The sequence below is a fragment of the Danio rerio genome, chromosome 6 (genome assembly GCF_049306965.1).
Source record: "Danio rerio strain Tuebingen ecotype United States chromosome 6, GRCz12tu, whole genome shotgun sequence".
Classification (NCBI taxonomy): Eukaryota; Metazoa; Chordata; class Actinopteri; order Cypriniformes; family Danionidae; genus Danio; species Danio rerio.
This window is the reverse complement of record NC_133181.1, coordinates 13,811,606-13,831,837: the sequence shown is the minus strand read 5'-3', so window position 1 is coordinate 13,831,837 and position 20,232 is coordinate 13,811,606. Positions and strand designations below refer to the sequence as shown.

Genomic DNA, 20,232 nt, shown 5'->3' with positions numbered 1-20,232 from the left:
ATTTATAGTTCTGTGTTCTGTCTGTGTTGCTCTCTGACAGCACTTCTGAAATGCTAGTAGACAGTGGGGCGTTTCTATAATTTTTTGTGTTAAGGTTTTGTTTCCTGGTGTTATGAGTTTCTGCTAAAAACTAGTGCAGTGCTACTGTAGCAGTAGCTCAAACTCACAGTGGCGTAGCTCGTTAAGCGCGAGGCAACATCTTTTGACGCGATCGATCATAAACCTGGTTAGAATCTAATGAACATGTTCTTCTTCCCCCACCCCCCACTACATATCAGATTTTGCCTACTCTTCATTAAAAGAAAGACAAGTAGGAATCATAAATAAGTGTGTGTATAGAACTGGACTGGAGAGGTGTTATATCCAAATCTTATGCATTATAAGTTTATAAAAGTTATACATTAAAAATACCATTAAATATAAATTTTTAGTACTGCTTCTGTGAACTTGAACAAGTATATTCAAATCTGATCATTTTCACTAGTTGTAGTAGTATTTTTTTTTTTCAAAATATGCTTTAAATGCTTTAAAAATAAGTTAAATCGTTGTAGATTAGTAATATATGTACTGTATATCCATTTATTTAAAAAAATGTGGGCAATGCATTTACAGATTAATTTGATTCAAAAATATTATATTAATCTTATTTTTTTTTAATTCAACTATTGGGGTGCGGCTAGGTAGGGGGCCTATAGGACATTGTGTCCAGGGGCCTCTGAGTTCTTTATCCAGGCCTGGGTAGTAGTTGGTTTTATGTATTGGGTATGATTAGGGATAAAGAGTAAGATCATACTACTACTAATAAGCAGTTAATATCTTAATAATAGACAGGTAATAAGCAGGTATTTAATTGCGTGAATTGTGACCACAATATAAGTGTTATCGTCTTTATTTATTGTATTTTTTTATTTTTAGGTAGTTTTATTTACCAAACCACTTTATATACCTAGATGCCCCTAAATTGACGAACATGCTCATCGTATTCACTGAATTCTTTGCCGATGAGCGGGCGCAGCCATTTGAATCTTTTTGGCTCGAGACTTCCGGTCTCATTCACTTCCATTCATAATGCAAACTGATATTTTCTAATTATAATATTCTACTTGGTCTGTATAGTAATGCAAACATTTATTTGTAGAGTAGTTTGACCTTTTTCTGCCGTTTATTATTCCTAGTCATTTCTCTCATAGGCGACTGAATCGGAAGTTCTAAAACAATCGTGAAAACAGCCGCACTTCCGCATTTTAGAATAAGGTCAATAAGAAGGAAATTCAACTCCTCCTTCGTATGAAATGCGATTAATTAATTTATTGTGTAATATCACTTCTCTCTCCAGGTTTCAGACATAAATATTGCTTTACTAGTTACAAGTATTCTAGTAATAACGCTGCCTTTCACCTCTCTCCATGAAGGATGATATGGAGCTGAATAACATCCTACAAATAGTTTGTCCATCAGAATGACGGAATGGAGGGCATATCCCAAGTCTTTATTGGGAGCTGGAACACTACAGTACCTCTCCTCAAAACCATTCAACCTGAGCCAAGGAATTTTCCAGAAACCTCAATCCAAATCCACCACGGGAAGGTTTCTGAGCTATGGAAATGTGTCTCCTTCCTGCTTTCTTCATGTGTGAGTGTGTGTGAATTTACTATATGCTCATTAAGACACAGAAGGGTTTTCATCTCTATATCACAGCAGTGTTGTTACATGAAACTAAAGTATGTTACTTTATGAAGTGCACGCAATTAAAGCACCACAAAGGTTGGGTTTTTGCCCATTACTTAAGACGAGGGACCAAAAAAAGATGTATATTTGGATTGATTTGATAGTTTTAATGTCCAGAAACAGGGTTACTTATTTGTAACGTCTATTATCGATTATAGACTGTATTTTTAATCACCACAAACACCAAATGCATATGCATAAATCACTAAAACATATTTTTGGAAGTCACAATCACTGGAATAGTTTATCCCCTAATTATACAACAATGAAATGTATTTATTACAATAAAAAGTGTTACTGTAAACTATATATGCAAGTGTTGTGCCATTTGTTCGATGGGAATGAGAAGGTCTCGTTTCAGTGGAGCAAATAATAGATGAGGAATTCTTGTTTTCACTGATAAGAATCGTGGAAAAAATCTAACTTCTCACAAATGTTCTTCACTGTGATTCAAAACACTGCAATGGGAGTTTGTGAATGTATGTGATATTTTGTCACCTTCAGCACCAGATTATGTACCTGTTTTACTTTAGCAATCTAGAAAACATTTCATTTAATCCTAGATTTTCACTCATAAGGAGTGCATTAATCAAATATCCGTTTGTTGTCGCTTTAAAGAAATCGTTAATACTTTACAATGAGGCCTCATTTGTTAACATTAGCTCACTGAGTTAGCTTGGATTGATTATAAAAAATTTTACAGCATTTTTACTAACTTATGCTGATGTCAAATGAATTAACTACAGTTAAAATTAGTCTTTCAACCTTATTTTAGTAAGTGCTGCAGTTATTATTAATAAATGCTGTTGAAAACTGCTTATTGTTAGTTCTTGTTACTTTTGTCAGTACATGAAACTTTATTGTAAAGTGTCACCGAGGAATCAAGTTGTTTCTTGCACTAAATATTCTTGTCGATTGTTCTAGAATGTATGTGGTCTGTTTTAGGCAAAGACTTGTTTGTCGATCTGAATGGTTTGTTTAGGTGGAGAATTTCTCACAAAATAGCTCCCTATTTCATGGAGCACATCTTTTTTTTTTGTCTTTGAGTGCAGTTTATCATTTTGAAGTGTCTGTATTAGAGACCTGTGTTTGGAGATAATGTTATCTTGTATCACTGTCTTTTTTGGTAAGGAAAAAGAATGTACACCACACCATTTTGCTGCTTTCATCTGTTTATTTTATGCAACATTGCCTTTTGTTTCAGTTAAATAATGTACAATTTCATTGAAGGAAACTGGAATGGGAGACCGTGCATCTGAGAGCAAATAAATTTGAGTCAAATTCTGTTTCGGATCGTTATTTGTCTCTTGTCTTGATAGGTTTTGTCATGCCAAATTCAATTTTATCCAGTCAGGAAACCAATCTTGAAAATTCTTCCACAGAAAGAAAAAAAGTTATGGTAAGAGCTCAAGTGAATTCAGTTCAGGCACCTGTTTAATTTACACATGTTTGTTTTGAATTCAGATTTAAGGCAATTACGTATATTTTGTTCAGGATTGCCTTCTCTAAAGGCTTAATTTACTACAAAATGTCCAAATCCTGTTGTCATTTGCTCACTAGATAACGTTTCTGTTTAAATGTTCCTGAAGAGATTAAAAAATCTAAATAAATTAATCAGTCACAATATAATATGAACAAACTTTTATCAGGCTTTTGTTCACAAATATATATTGAAGAGCTAACGAATTGTTAAATATTTAAATTTGGTTCGCTCTGAAACCAATAAGGTTCCTTCCTGCGTGCCACGCGGCAAGATAAATCAACGAAGTTTGTTCTCTAGTGTGCCAATTAAAAGAGGTTGAGCTTTTGTTAGGTTTGTAGATAGTGTTGCCAGATTGGACTGTTTTGAATTTGATTGTGCGGGTTAAAAAAAATGGCGTAAGGGGGTTGAACAAATTTGGGCAGTTTTGAAATTTTTATATGCAACTTTTTCAGCAAAACATAATTGTGTGCCCCTGCTCCATTCAGTTAGTAGTGATAAGTGCATAGCGTAAACCGTGTGGGCCCGCCCGCAAGAGGAGGTGAAGGAAAGTATCGAAATCTGACTTCCCGCACAAATCCAACTTCACATGCATGCGCATCACGCAGTGCCTGCAGTTAAACTCACAGCGGTTTGTCACGACGCTTTTGTCATTTTTTCCACAATTGACAGCAAGAACAAACATAAAAGCATTGTCTGATTTACAAGCAGCGCCTAATGTTCAAAAGAATTCAAAACGCCAAATTAGACTAATTTATACTCCATTTCGAAAGTAAAACATACTCTAATACAGTGTTTCTCAACCACGTTCCTGGAGGACCACCAACACTGCATGTTTTGGAATGGAAAATGTTCAGAGCAGGTGGTCCTCCAGGAACGTGGTTGAGAAATCTACACAACAATAAGTGCAATGTGTGTGAGAGAGGGGGCAGTGTTTTGATATGATCATCAGGTTGTGATTCTGTGGCTGCTGTCTTTGGTTGCTGTAACATGTTTAAAGAATTTTGAGAGTTACAGTTAGTAGGTTAATTAATCACATTTAAATAGATTAAATAAAATATTAATCTAATATTTAGGGCAATTTTGTTGTGTGTTGGGGCAGATTGTGCTGGAAAAAGTCAACTATATCTGGCAACACTGTTCAGGCTATTTAAAAATAACGGACGTTTGTTAGGAAGTGACCGCGTTTTTTTTTTCCCTGAAAACCTTAATACTTTTAAGACTTAAATACTCTACTTAAAGACTTAACTTTTCATATTCATGTGTTTATACGAACATACGAAACGTCAGTTGTTTAGTTCATTCAAAATACCTTCAATTTGTACGTTATTCAGAAGATGAACGACTTTCCTCCTCATGAGGGTGAGTAACGTTAATGATGACAGGATTTAAAAACTTTGCTCCGAACTAACTCTAACTTTATTCTGAAGAAACGAAGCTGTATGGTAAGAATAATGTCATATTTCACAGTATAAAGATGCTACAGTTCAAATCAATATCATTAGCTCCATCATATCCATTGTATTCCTTCCGTCAAATTACAGTAACGACACTTTTCGGCTGAACAAATCTTTGAATTTAGCGTTAGTGCATTAAATCACAATATACTGCCCAGTACAATTGATCGATGTCTTTTCATTTCAGGCTGCGTTCGTTTACTATCTAAAGAAACTTCCTCTCATTCACAGGCAAGTCACATTAAGCACATGTTTACATACAGTATACATACGGGAAGGGAAGGGTTCTATACATTTAAGAGGGCGAGACAAAAGTAGACTCGGACGATGATAGAAAAAAGACTTCAAGCAAATGGGGTCCTACGGAAAGGTGGTGGGAGTCAGGCACATTTGTTAGTCCTCCTCAAATCTGCTACAACCTTTCTGGTTGCTCTTCCAGAACTACTTGAAACTGCATGTAAACTATAAGCAAGCAAAACTGGATGACCTAAAACCTCCATTTCCCCACTAAATCAAATCACTCACATTTACACTACAGAGCAAAAGTGTGGAATAATCAAGATTTTTTATATTAACCTTTTTTGCTCACCCAAGCTCACATTTAATTTCTCATATTAATACAACTGTTTTCTATTTAAATGTATTTTAAAATGTTATTTGTGGTGTATTTGATACAGTCTTATATCAGAGGTGTCCAAACTCAATCGACCCAATCAAACACACCTGAACCAGCTAATCAAGCTCTTACTAGATAAAATAGAAACTTCCTGGCAGGTGTGTTGAAGCAATTTGAAGATGAACTCTCCAGGACACCGGCCCTCCAGGACCGAGTTTGGACCACTGTCCTACATAAATCATACAAAAATTTAAAATTAAATTAATGCTGAAAACTGTGGCATGGTGGCTCAATGGTTAGCACTGTCGCCTCACAGCAAGAAGGTCACTGGTTCGAGTCCAGGCTTGTCCAGTTCTCCCAGTGTTTGTATGGGTTTTCTCCAGGCACTGTGGTTTTCAATACTGGGTTGCGGCCGGAAGAGCATCTGCTGCGCAAAACACATGCTAGAATAGTTCATTCTGCTGTGGCGACCTCTGAAATAGAGACTAAACTGAAGGAAAATGAATGAATTAATTAATGCTGAAAACGGGTTTTGCTGCTCAATATTTTTGTGGAAATTCATTTTTTTTAAATGAAAAAAGAACAGCATTAATAAAAATATAAACCATTTTTTTGTAATTATAAATGCATTTTTGTTAAACAAAATACTATTTTACCCCACTTTTTAAGTCATAACCCAACTTTTAAATGGTAGTAAATCATAATTTCTGTGTGTTCTCAAATGTGCTGCCATAACTTCTACATTATTTCTTTATTTTTCCAAATTTAAGTAAGATTTAAAAATATATATTCAACCTAAAAATGTCATTTTCATTTATCATCTAAAATAAACACAGTAATAGTGTTTTTTTTTTAATCTTTCCACAAAATGTTAAGCAGCAAGTAAATTAGTGGAATAAAATATTCTGATTTGCCATCAGATTAATAAAATCTTTCGCATCCATCTTCGGATAAGACTAAACCGAGGTCCTGACTCTCTGTAGTCATTAAAAATCCCATGGCACTCCTCGAAAAGAGTAGGGATGTAACCCCGGTGTCCTAGCCAAATTCCCTCAATTGGCCCCCACTCATCATGGCATCCCAATCATCCCCATCCACCGAATTGGCTCTATCACTGTCTCTACACTCCACCAATAGTTAGTGTGTGGTGAGCGCACTGGCGCCGTTGTCCTGTGACTGCCGTCGCATCATCCAAGTGGATGCTGCGAATTAATGATGATGTAGAGTGACCCCGCTCATGATTGTGAAGCACTTTGTGTGTATAGCCAAACACAGTAAATGCGCTATATAAATACACATTACTTACAACTTACTATAAAGTCAATTTAAAAATATATTAAAATTAAAAGAAAATTCCCAGTACTGGGTTGCGGCTGGAAGGGCATCTGCTGCATAAAACATATGCTGGAATAATTGGCAGTTCATTCCTCTGTGGTGACCTCTGATAAATCAGAGACTAGTCCAAAAGAAAATAATGAATGAGTTAAAATAATAAAAAAGAAATTTGGAGTAAATTATTCAACTTTGCCATGAGAGAAGTTATTTACATTTTAAAATATATTAAAGTAACTATTATCAACTATTATTCCACAATGTAACTGTTTTAATAACTGTATTTAATTTTTATAATCAAATGTCTGCAGCTTCGGTGAGCAAAAAGCCATTATTAAAAAGTTTTTAAAAGCTCCTCATTGTTCCAAACTTTAGTGTAGGTTAAAGGATGCCGCTATACATAAGAAAATTCAAAGGCTTCATGGTAAAATGCAATAAATCGTCGAGAAAGTAAAAAGCAGTGCAGTACTAAAAATCTATTTACATCCACCATCCTGAAAAGCCTCCACTGTGATCCACTTTGTAAAACACGTAATACCTTTAAATAACAGCAAAAACCCTTCATGTTCAAGTTTCAGATGTATTTCTCAGAACATCTTCTTAAAAAAAATCATAACAAAGCTCTGACTCTTTATCAGATGACACGGGAGGTGTGTGTGTGGGTAAAATGACATCTCTGTTCATCAGCTGAATTTAGTATTGTTTTATCCCTCTGGCTCCTCAAGGTGTCGTGGGAGGCATGGTGACTGACGTCCACGGGACAGGACGGGGCCCATGGAGGGGGACAGGCTCCTTACTCCGACCCCAGTCAGAGGCACCAGGGAGGGGGAGATGCTGCGGTAGCTCACCCCGCTGCGGAAGGTCAGCTCTTGGGTGGGGAGCAGAGGCTTCAGGATGCTCACCAGGCAGAAGGCAGAGCCGCTTTTGGGTATGAAGTTCACCTTGTTTCTGTCTGGGCAGAGATATGGAGGAATCTCCTGGAGAGGCCTTGGCCTGGAACAAAAGACGTAGTATTTGTTCACTGATTGTTCATAATAATGTATGATAAGAATAGTAAGGACATAGGTTTAACACCTCTATATGGTTTAATGCACTGCAGTTATACAAAGGATATTTGGGTACCATTTTCTGAAGTCCCAACATTCATTTATTCATTTTCGTTCGGCTTAGTCCCTTATTTATCAGGGGTCGCCACAGCGGAATGAACCACCAACTATTCCAGCATATGTTTTATGCAGCAAATAACATGTTTTCTAGTTCTTTTCTTTCTTTTTTTGTCATAACTATGACCATTTGACTTATCATTTTGACAGTCTCATAATTACAATTTAATGTCATAGTTCTGACTTTATATCTCATATTTGTGACTTACTGGGTCATAATCATTACCTAAATGGCCTAATTTTGTTTTATGAAATACATTTGTTTCTGAATAAATTCTAATAATAATGTATAAACATAAAGAAAATATGTTTCTTGATTTCTTGAAAATATTTTGGAAATTTTTTATAAATAACTGAAATATTTTTTAACTTTAAGTGCATAATGTACAGTGCTCAGCATATATAAGTACACCCCTCACAAATCTCTTATTTAAATTAATATTTTCTATAGAAAGCTTTACAATATTATATTTGTGCATATACAATACATTATTAAATTAGTTAGTAATGAAGCCAAATCTGGAGCTAATCTTACAAAAATGTTAACAATAACAGTCCAAAAAATTGTAGCTCAAGTTTATGTCAAGAAAAAAAAATTTAATTGAAAAAGAGCAAAAATCAATAGAAACTTAAAAAAATACGAAAAAAATCTATCTAAAATGTTGTTAATTTTTTTTTCAATATTTTGCTTGAATTTATTTGTATTATTTTTCTATTTATAAAGATGTTCGGTGACATGAAAAGTTATTTTAATAAATGTATCTTTTAAATAAGTTTGTTTTGTTCAAATGCACTAAAATACATTGCCTATATTCACTGAGAAATGGATAAAAATGGGGTGTATTCATTTATGCTGAGCAGTACTGTATGTTAGTTTCATTTAGATTGAATTCAAATCTAACTATTTTCCTAAACCTCATTTATTTCAAAATTTATTTCAAAACATTGTTTACTGAATTAGTTTAAAAAAAATAAATTTGTTTACTTAAACATTTTTGGAAACAAAATCTCTAATTCTTTACATATTCATGTACATTTTGGGAAAAAACTGCAACTATTTAAAACTGACAGAGTAGTACAAATAACATTTTTTTGAAAATAAGATACCAACTTCAATGTTTGGCTTCATTTTAGAGTGGGATTAAACATCTTCCACTAGTAAACAGACAAATATCTACAGAGTGGTTACTCACTGGTTTTCTTCAAAAACTTTAACTCTTTCACAGCCCTCCGGAGGCTCACGCTTGAACATGTAGCTGTTGTTGGGCTTTGGAGACGAAGCATATTTGGGCAGAGGAGACCAAGGTCCCAGGTCTAAAACAGGGAAAGAAATGTTTTGAAATCTAATAGCTGGATTTCAGTTCTTGTGTGATGACTATGATGACGATGACGTGTGTGCTCCTCACCTCTTTCTTTGCTCTCATTGAGTGCGTCATCAAGTGGACTGTTTCCGACCGTGTCATTGAGGATGCTGAGGTATGAGGGAGAGACGGAGTCGGCTCGGCTGCTGCTGTTGCTACGGTTACTGCTCAGACCGCCGTTGGAGGGCGTCTGTGTGTCGATGCTGCGTGTGCTGCTGCTGCGCTGGGGGAGGGGAGGGGGCGCGCGGTGCCCGTCAGGAACATCCTGTGGCTAAAACACACACGCACATTTCTTTTAGTAGGACAAAAGCAATTCCTACTAATTGGATTTCGCCAAACATTGCATTAGTATTGATTGCGCACGATAAGCCCCTATAACACAAAATAGGGCTGCACTAGTTTGGACAAAACTGACACAGATGAGACAAAATTATGATAAACAAGGGGTAGGCAAGGTCTTGGAGAAATGTGGTCCTGCAGAGTTCTCTTCTAACTATAACCGTACACACATAAACAAGCCAATCATGTTCTGAATATTAATAAAAAAGCTACAGGCAGGGGAGTTTTTTAACCTTTAAAGATCTTGAAATCTTCATGATGTTCTTCAAACTATTTGCGCAGTGTGGCAGGGTGCATTATCTTACTAAAAAAGCCACTTCCACCAGGACGTCATTGTTATGAGGGGCTGTACCTGACAATCATGTTTATGACAGATTTATGACAAGTTTTGTTGTCTTGGTAATGTCAAGTTGTCAAGACAAAGATAACTAAAAAGGTTGTGATGTATTTGATTGTCAAATTGTCATAACAAACAATGTCATGTTTGCATTTAAAATGTCATGACTGAGCAAATGTCACTTAATGACAGTTAATGTGTCATGTCATAATTATAAAGGCATTATGACAATCTTATGAACAGCCCCTCAAGTAAAGTGTTATCCAAAATTCTATAGATGTGAAGTAAAATTGAAAATTAAGGATGTAATGCATCGTAAATGCATCGTGAATTTAAATTGAACCGAATCAACGACATGATAATCATAATCACTCTGACTGGTCTGCAGCTATGCATCCCCACATGCAGCAATGTACTATGCATTGGGTGTTGTGACAGATTCCTCCCCTAACCATCATTGTGTGACTTTTGCCAATACATTGCCTTCTGCAGTGTTAATTTCGTTGACGCAAAACTTTCGTCATAATGTTCGTGACGAACAAGCTTATAACAATGAAAACTAAATAAAAATTAAATGATGAAAACTATAATAAAAATATGATGACATTTTCGTTGACTAATAAAAACGAGAGGAGAATGTGATTGAGGGAGTTTTTTTGGAAAATATCCAATCAGAATCAACCTTAGTGTGTGATGCATGACGCCCGTTATAACTACGTATAATGAGATGGCAACAGCTAAGAGAAAAAGAAGAAGATTCACATTTCATGTCACGACAAAAAGCCTGTAAAGCATATGGGGAGGGAAAAGCTGATAAAAACAACCAATCTAAAGCAACATCAGTCCATGTGTGATTCCACTGAGTTGAGAAAGGAATGACTATTCAAAGCTGTTTTGTGTCGTTAACCTAACTATAACCAGTCTTAAAACAAACAATGAACGTCCTGGAGTTTTGAACCTGCCCTCTCGCGCCCTTGGCCACTCTCTTATTTAACATAGTTTAGATACAGAGCAATATATTGCATTGCTCAACAGGATTGCGACAAACTCCTCAGCTCCATTTGAGACCAGCGCATTTTCAGGGCTAGAGTTGGACGGAACTCCCTTTTCCATGCCCGTTGGAAAAGAAATATTGATTACAAGAACTGATTATTTGCTAACCCAGATTACTTAGACCCTAGTTAGAGATGAACAGTAATATTTGCTTCACCTCCTTTGTGTAGATTGTGTTTGGACTAGGGTTGGGTATTGTTTGTGGTTGTTTTGATACCAGTGCTAAATGGGTACTTTTAAAACAAATACCTGAACCGATACCTTAGAGTTACAAAATTATGATGGATGACTCTAAAAAAAACTTTTTATTTGACAAAAAACAATTTTTAATCATTTTAATATAAGTTTAAAGTATACTTCAATTTTATATTTTATGTATTTGAGTTGCATTGATGTATTTCTTTTAATCAGTTGTTCGTTAGCATGAATGCAAGATTTGCATTAGGCTATGCAAGTAACATTACTTTAGCTTACTACTAACCTGTGGAAAGGCTGTCATCAAAATCAGTGACTACCTTTTTTCTAGGGTTGGGGCTTGAGTCGTCATTGAGTACGTTTACTTGGACACCAATACACAGATTTTAATATGATTAAGACAATACTCTGATTTAGAGTTTACCATGTAAACAGGGATTTTTGATGGCCTTAATCTGACTAGAGTCATAATCGAATTAACACAAAGTATTTATTTATTGAGAAACACTTACTATTATGACCTCATCTCGTTCCACAGTGTCTCGTATGATGATGCGTTCAATCTCCTGGTTGAGCCCCTCTATGCTGTTCCGAAATCTGGGAGGTGTGGATTTGGTGATGGGGATGGGAATGAGGATGGTTTTAGGCATCTGAGACTGAAAAAAAAGGAAAAGGTACACTACTTCTTTAGAATCCCACGTATATCGCAACTACACAAAGATTCCCCATAGGGAAAACCAGCGTTCAATGTAATCCTGTTAGAATGACTTCTTCATGCAGTGAGCCCACACATATAAAATCTCTCCAGTCTCTCCACTGCCAAAAATCATACATTCTGCCAGGATAAGCTCCATCATTATACACAAACCCTGACTACTGAGAGCATTACCATTGAGATCCCATTACTGCTGAGCTTGAGGGTACTTTTTCCGAGTGTGGTGTGATGTAAGCGCTCTTTCTCAATCTTTTCTTCATGCTTGCATGATCTTATCCATTTAGGTTTTTGGAAAGCGAGACTTTTGCCTTTTTGTGCATGCGTATTACATTCTTCAGAAACAAGTATTATTCCCTGGTGCTTGAGAAGTATTGTCTCTGTATACATCTTTTATTAAGATGTGTTTTTGTTAGTTCGATCACAGATTAACAACATTAAAAACAGGAGGAAATGTTTTTAGCTTGTTCACATTTTTATATTATTATAGAAAAATATTTTTACATAGAAGAATGTAAAAAGCAAACTGTTATCGTGCTATAATTGTTTTAACAATACTGGTTTTATGGCTATATCAGAGCACAAAAGCTCCTTCTCTCTGTATCTTTTTCTGTCATCTCCTTTTACAGTTAAATGTAAATTGTTCAAGCATATTTTAAAATATAACAAAGAAAAAACTCTCATCATACACCTTCCAACATACCTTCCTCTTCAGAAAAGTTAGGGTTAAGGATTAAAACACCAGATGTAAAGAGGAAAGTGATACATGTGATGCTATCAACCAAAATGCACCCCAAAAAACAGGTGTAAACAGAGACACATGTCTTGGGCCAGACAGAATCTGCTGACTTTGTAAACACAAAGATAGTAGCTAAGAGAGAACAGTTTCATAAACCACTGGCTAAAGGACTTCTTCAACATGTCTCACACCAGACAATAAGTGTTACTGTGCCATGCCACATCTTACATTATTTTCCCCATAGCGTGAGATACAAATGGGGGGGGGGATTATGTCAAAGAAGGCAATTCCACAATATACCCCCACGGATTGCTGTAATTTGCCATGCATCAATGGTTGCTCGTAAGTGATTAGGAATAATAGTAATAAAAAAAACTTCCCCAAAACTTCACTCTGGTGAGTTGTTTAGAACTGCTGAAATGTACTCGATTTACCAAATTGTTATGCTATTTCATTTCTTTCTTTGATTTAGTTTGAAGTAGGATGCAACGCTTATAGATTTTGGTTGAACGATTATAGTCTGAGGAATAATCACAGTTATCACAATTATTATGCGTTCATTAATTTCATAACACTACTAGTTTAGTAAATCACATGAAAACCTCTTATATTTTTAAGTGTTATTTAAGCACAAAATTTTACAGCACAAAATAAAAAAAAAACAAAAAACAATAGCACTTGTGCTATTCTTTTAACTTGGTGCGCCTGGAAATGACAAACTTGTGCACCCAAAAGACAGGATATGTGAATGGCCCATAGTTAACAGCCTCAGCCATAGTCAAAATCAGCCTTTAAAATCAGCCAGATCGCAGGGAGAACATACAAACTCCACACAGAAAATGCCAACTGACCCAGCCGAGGTTCGAACCATCTACCTTCTTGCTGTGAGGCGATTGTGCTACCCACTGTGCCACCATAATTATATTATATTATATTATATTATATTATATTATATTATATTATATTATATTATATTATATTATATTATATTATATTATAATATATTTGATAATATTATATTATATTATATTATATTATATTATATTATATTATATTATATTATATTATATTATATTTGATTATATTTGATTATATTTGATTATTCAAAGATTCTAAGATTCACATTTCTGCTTTAAAACCTGACAAAATTACTTCTATCCTTTTTCGACTTCAGTATAACCTTTTGGGTATTTGCCAAACATGTACCAAACCTGAATTATTCCTTGAAATGGACCAAAAAAAAAAAAATGCAGAGCTTTCTATTTAAGGAGCTCATTTGCATGCCAAGTTGCTGTACACCGCTGAGGTGTCTCGTATAATTAATTGCACAACGTTATGAAAATGCACACACACACAGAAACACAATGTGTTATCGGTCTAAAGGCTGTTAATGATGACAGCAGGCTGCTAGAGGACACTTTTGTAATCTACTCTAAAACCAGCCACTGTCCTGTGGGACAGTCCTGTCTATTGGTCTCCAGAGACCACAGAGGCCTCAAAATTGGGACAGATACGCAGAGAAAATGGGACGCTATTAAAATCTCCAGACGTTTGGCCTACTTCTGTTCTGCAGCGTCTACTATAGGCCAGGTATTATTACTCATATACAGACACACAAATGGTGGCTGCAGGGAAGAGATGAACCCACCTGTGACTGGATGATTGCATGGTTGCCGTTAAAGGGTGACTTGCGATCTTTGTCCCGGCGATGACGACTGCTGCGTTTGCTGCGTTGGAGCTGTTGCCGTAGTTTTGCAATCTGAAAGAATCAGAAAGTGGATCATGGACAGCATAGCACAGAAAAAAAAAAATAAACAAAAGAGGAGCAGTGGATCAGTGTATGCTACGATAACTGTAGACATCTCACCTCTTTCAGTTGGTCTGTACTGCCACAGGAAGCCGATCGCTTATGAGAGCCTCTCCTCCGCTCATCTACCCAGGCCCTAGGGGTCTGACATTAAAAAACAAGAGGAAATTGTCAAGAATAGAGAAATTGAGCAATGAACAGAACAATACAAAAATCTAATGATTCGGGGGTGAAGATTACTTAGCTTGTTTGTCATTGAACATTTTTGTTTGGCTTCAGAACATTTGATTCATGGACTATTTGTCTGCTTTTTGTAATTTTTTTGGAGTATAAAAACTATAAATTATCATTGAAAACAAAAAAAGAGTAGCACATGAACAATTCTATTGGTAAAAAAGAAGATTCTTTGTCAGATGACAGTATTATCCCTGCAGGCACAGGACGTCAACATGACGTCAGATTGATGTTGTACCTTAAACTCATGGAAAAATTGCATTTAGTTTCGAAATAAAAATCGGGTTGATGTCAGAACCTAGCGTCAGGCCGACGTCAATATCCAAAGTCCAACCTAAAATCAATCAAATATCAACGTCTAATGATGTTATAGCTTGATATTGTGTGGACGTTAGCACTATGACATCTATCAGACATTGGATTTTGGTTGCCATACCTGACAAATAAATGTCAGTATTTGACATCAATATGATGTTGATTTAAGATGTTGACGGTGGAATTTGCTCACTTTCCAACACAACCTGAAATCAAGCAAATATCAGCCTCATTTGACATTGTTATTGGACGTCAAAATAACGTTGTCTTTAGACGATGACTAGACATTTTATTTTTGTCACCAGATGTCACGACCTAAATCTAACCTAATATTAACATCGTATGCCGTTGTGTACTTTGTTGTATTTCAATCTTTTATTTGATTTATCTATATACATGATAACTGCTAAAATAAAACAAAATATATAATTTTTAAAGTGTTATATCATTATCAATTTATATTCATTGTATTTTATAATGCGTATTTTTAAATGCTTTAACTGGTAGGCATTCAATGCAGAAGTGACCTCTTTTTTTCGAAGAAGTGTTTAGACTTCCGATTCATTAGCTGATATGGGTAAATGACTGGAAATAACAAATGTCATTAAATTGACAAACTATTTGCACAAACCAGTTTGTTCATGACAATACATTAAAATAATTTAAGAAAAAAAATCAATAGCATAAAGAGCTGTTTTGTATGGCTGAAAATCAGTAGATGTGAATGAAGCTGGAAATCTCCTCACATTCAAATTACAATGGCCGCACCAGCTCTTAATAAGGAGTACTAAAAGACATACTGAATAACATTAATGTATAGTTGCGTCCCAAATCGCATACTTATGCACTATTCTACGCCATTTTTTTAGTATAGATAGTGTAAGTAGTGCGTTCACACTGAAAACTCTAAAAATAATAAGTGCACTTTAATTACCCGGATGATGCACTCATTCAGCTGCTAAAATGAAGTGTGTAATGATGGACACTTCACACACTCAACGACCGCAGGTTTGCTTACGTAGCGGAAGGGGCGGAGCTATCGGGTGCACATGTTAGATAACTTTATTTATTTTGAATGTTAAAAGCAAAATTATCCTTCGAGAGTGATTATAGCAGCTACCGATGGTAAATGCGGCAATACTCACGATAGGTATTATTTGATAATTCAGTCGTTTATTTAACTGATTTGGCAACCGTCAAACGTCATCAGGGAAACGGTTTGAATTTCCGCTTAGTAAAAAAAACATTAGTGTGCCATTTGGGACGCCACTACATACATGTACTATCCTGTTGAGTGTGTAAGTGCATAAGTACATAGTGCATGAGTGCATAGTGTATAGTGTGCCATTTGGGACGCAGCTTATGAAATGATATTAACATAATTTAAAAGACAAAATTATTAATTGACCTGTTATTTGTTTTTAGGTTTATTGAAGCATAATTGCCATGTTAATTTTGGCATTTCTGAAAAAATAAATATTTAATATTGAATGTTAATAAGCTGTCCATGTCATTTGAAATTTACCGTATTTATTATGATATTAACTTAAGGACATAATCATAATTTAACAGCATGAACGCCTCACCTGAGTGGCCTTGTCCCTCATTTAGAGGGTGTGGTGGGCGGAGCTCCCGTGCCGCTGCCAGTTCCTTGATAGGCCAGAACTTACAGGTGACTTCAAAAGAGGAGGATCCCTCAGGGTTTCAGCTGGAGGACGGCCTTTCGCAATGAGAAGTGGCTAATGCAAAACAAGAGGAGAATATTAGACTTTATTTATCATCAATCAAGACTTTTTCCCATTTTCTGGAAAGAAGGCTGCTGGTTTGAGCCTCGGCTGGGTCATTTGGCATTTCTGTGTTCTGCATGTTCTCCCTGTGATCGCGTGGGTTTTCTCCGGGTGCTCCGGTTTCCCCCATAGTCCAAAGACGTGTTATAAGTGAATTGGGTAAGCTAAATTGTTCGTACACTGTAAAAAAAAATCTGTAATTTTACAGTTTATTTCCGGCAGCTGGGGTGCCATAAAAAACGTAAAATAATGACAGTTAAATTACAGAAATATACCAGAAAATAATGGATATTAAATAACAGAAATTTCCTTAAATTTACATTTCTGTTTCTGTAATTTAAAATCCATTATTATATGGTAAATTTCTGTAATTTAACGGCTGTTATTATACTTTTTTTTTCAGACACCTAGCTGCTGGAAATAAACCGTAAAATTACGGATTTGTTTTTACAGTGTAGTGAAAGAGTGTGCATGGATGTTTCCCAGTGATGGGTTGCAGCTGGAAGTGTATTTGCTGCTTAAATCATATGCTGAATAAATTGGTGTTCATTCTGATGTGGCAACCCCAGATTAATAAAGGGACTAAGCCGAAAAGAAAATGAATGAATGAATGGAAATAGGCTCATTTTAAAGGCCAACTAGAGTTAAACAGTTGAGTTTTAACGTTATTTAATCAATTCAGTTGATCTTTGGGACTTTTAGCTTAGCTTAGCATAAGTCATTGAATCGAATTAGACCAATAGCATCAAACTAAAACAAAATCCAAAAAGATTTATCGTAGTTTTCCTATTTAAAGCTACAGTAGACTCTTCTGTAGTTACCTTGTAGTATCTTTGTGCCTTTTGCAGCCATGCTACAGCAGCAAAGTTCCTATATACTTAGGCTAGAATGAGAGTATAGTTCCTAGCCAAATCACCCTATAAAATAGCATCTGTCGTAGTACACAGTGTAACTACAGAAGAGTCGAGCTTCAAAAAGGAAAATGGAGACTAAAAGTAATGATGTATTCTTTTAAACTCTTAGTTTGATTGTTCCACTGCAAAAACTGCTGATCAGCTGACCAAGCATTAACTCTCCTGTCTCGCTCTAAAATAATGATTATCTCTTGGCCTCTATCCATAATCTCATAATCCATCTATGGGCGCTGTTTATGTTATAACCTCTGCCACCCCAACCTCCTCCCCCCATTTATTTTGTACATTCTGCCCAGCCTCTCTCTCTAAACACAATTTTTCATAATCCTTGTCTGTTCCTTCCATGAATAATCAACAAAAAGTGAAGTCCCATTAGGAAATGTATTAACTTTGTGATATTCTGCATATGAAGATTGATTTTATGCATTAAGGAAAAAACTTAAAATACAGCAAACTGTAGGCTGATGGATTATAATGGTTGTTGTTTTAAAATGAATATGACAATGTTTACCCCCATATAGTGCCCCCTAAAGCCTGTGTTCAGCAATGGTGCTTGCCATGGCAACCAGATCTAGATAAGGTGTGATATTAATGCAGTGCACTGCAAAATTAAATTGCTTAAACGCATTGATAAAATACAATCATAATATATTTCGTCGCTTAAAATATAATATCAAAAACACCTTATGCGAATATCTAAAAAAAAAACGTCAAATATAACAACTATCTATGAAGGTTCTCACTTTAAGCAAACAGGTCAAACATTTAAATGCGGAAAACCCTAAATATGTATTTATAATAGCATTTCCCGGTAGCTTTTATGATTGCGGGAGTCGCATCACCATCATCATCATCAGTGTGAATCTGCAGCACCGCACCCCGCGCTCGGCAATAACGAAAACAAGCCCACCAACCGCATGCGAATCGCTAGGCTATCTCTCTCTCTCTCTCTCTCTCTCTCTCTCTCTCTCTCGATGTTATAAAAACAACACTAGACGCGTTGTTAATAATCTACAAACACTCCGTGCATTTTTCAATCTGCATGCAAAACGACAGCCATAACAGAACAATAACATGCAATGCATTGATAAATGTGCGCGTGGCGTTTGGTACCTTCGACTGATGAGAGAATGACTGCACACAGCGCGTTCATGGTCCCTTGCGATAAAAAGAAAAGGGGTCGGCGTGAAATGGATGCAGCGTCTGGAAGGTCGCTGAAAAGCGGCTGGTTGTTGGCTTGGTGGAAGGCGGCCGGTGTTGCTGGGTCAGAGAAGCAGATTGAGGATGCGCAGAGGCGTTGCTATGGGCGTCGCTGTAAAGGTGATGCTGGAGCAGCGCTGGATCATGGAAGTGACTGCTTTATGAATAGATTCTCTTCAGCGGAAGGATAAAAGACAGAATTCGATGTTTTTTTGAGGTTGCAGGCGTATTTTTGGAAGGGGTGGTAAGGGGGTCCCCCTCTGACAGATGGCGTTGAGGTGCGCGCTCCCGCACTGTCGTGCCCGCGCACACTAGACGACGTTACTGTTGCTGAGGCGCGTGGTGCTGTTTTTCTTCCATGCGCTGTTGTGCTGGTGCACGACCAGAGATAGGCGCTGTTGCGCTTTAAAAAAGATCAAAAGTCAGCTATAATACACACTGTATTGTTTACATGTATTTATTTTTTTTAAACGAATATTCGTCGATGTTATACGTTTACTTACATGTTAGGTCAGAAACACTTGCCTGTTATTTTTTAATTAAATGTAAAATAATTAGCGAAATAAATAGCGTAAATGTATTATACTATAAAAAAATGTTTTGACTTCTAGGGATATAGAAGAAACAGACCTATGCATATATAAAGTAAAATTTTTATTACAGTATAACAGGTCTACATATTACATTCTGTGTGGGCTTTGCATGATGTCGTCATATTGGCGTGGGTTTCCTCTGCGTGCTCCGGTTTCCCCCACAAGTCCAAAAACATGTGCTGTTGGTGCATTGGGTAAGATAAATTGTCTGTTGTGTATCAGTGTATGAGTGTGAATGAGTGTGTATGGATGTTTCCCAGTGATGTGTTTCCACTGCGTAAAACATGCTGGCCCCGGATTATAGAGGGACTAAGCTGAAAAAAGGAATAAATGAATGAGTGAATACATTATATTTTTTATATAATTATTTAAATATTTAATTGCATTATATTAAAAAAAATCTGACAATGTTAAAAGTTTATTTACGTTAGGTCCGAAAGACTAGCCCATTGTTCTTCAACAAAATCTTATATTAATAGCAAAATAAATATGTACAAATGTATTTGTGAAAAATATTTATCTATAGGTTTTGATATGAAATATAGGCTACAAGACATATAGCCTGTTTGTAAATGTTTTTGTAATTTAAAAAAAATTCAACTTTAAGAAATACACAAATGTGTTTTTTTTCTTCCGGTGGTGGGTTGCAGCTGGAAGGGCATCCGTTGCATAAAAAATGTGCTGGATAAGTTGGCGGTTCATTCCACTGTGGTGGCCCCAGATTAATAAAGGGACTGAGTCAAAAAGAAAATGAATATATATATATATATATATATATATATATATATATATATATATATATATATATATATATATATATATATAATTAAATTATAATTAAAATACATATAAAATATAGGCTATATTTCT

General features: G+C 35.8%; 2 protein-coding genes across 52 annotated transcripts in view; one reads left to right on the top strand and one right to left on the bottom strand.

Moving 5' to 3' along the window:
• Positions 1–3,014, top strand: part of ical1 (islet cell autoantigen 1-like) — a 98,641-nt gene extending 95,627 nt beyond the window's left edge. For 50 of the 51 annotated variants that reach the window (XM_073952685.1, XM_073952674.1, XM_073952672.1 and 47 more), the window contains one exon: positions 1,413–3,014. The gene's annotated coding sequence lies outside the window, so the exon portion shown is untranslated. 51 annotated transcript variants of the gene reach the window in all.
• fam117ba (family with sequence similarity 117 member Ba) lies at positions 2,883–19,064 on the bottom strand. Its single transcript, XM_694158.10, has 8 exons — positions 18,683–19,064; positions 16,455–16,607; positions 14,380–14,463; positions 14,161–14,271; positions 11,574–11,717; positions 9,183–9,408; positions 8,970–9,090; positions 2,883–7,606 (listed from the first exon to the last, which is right to left on the bottom strand). Exons 2-8 carry the CDS (start codon positions 16,473–16,475, stop codon positions 7,318–7,320), a joined length of 996 nt encoding a protein of 331 aa, XP_699250.4. The 5' UTR covers positions 16,476–16,607; positions 18,683–19,064; the 3' UTR covers positions 2,883–7,317.
• Between the last annotated feature and the right edge of the window lie 1,168 nt (positions 19,065–20,232).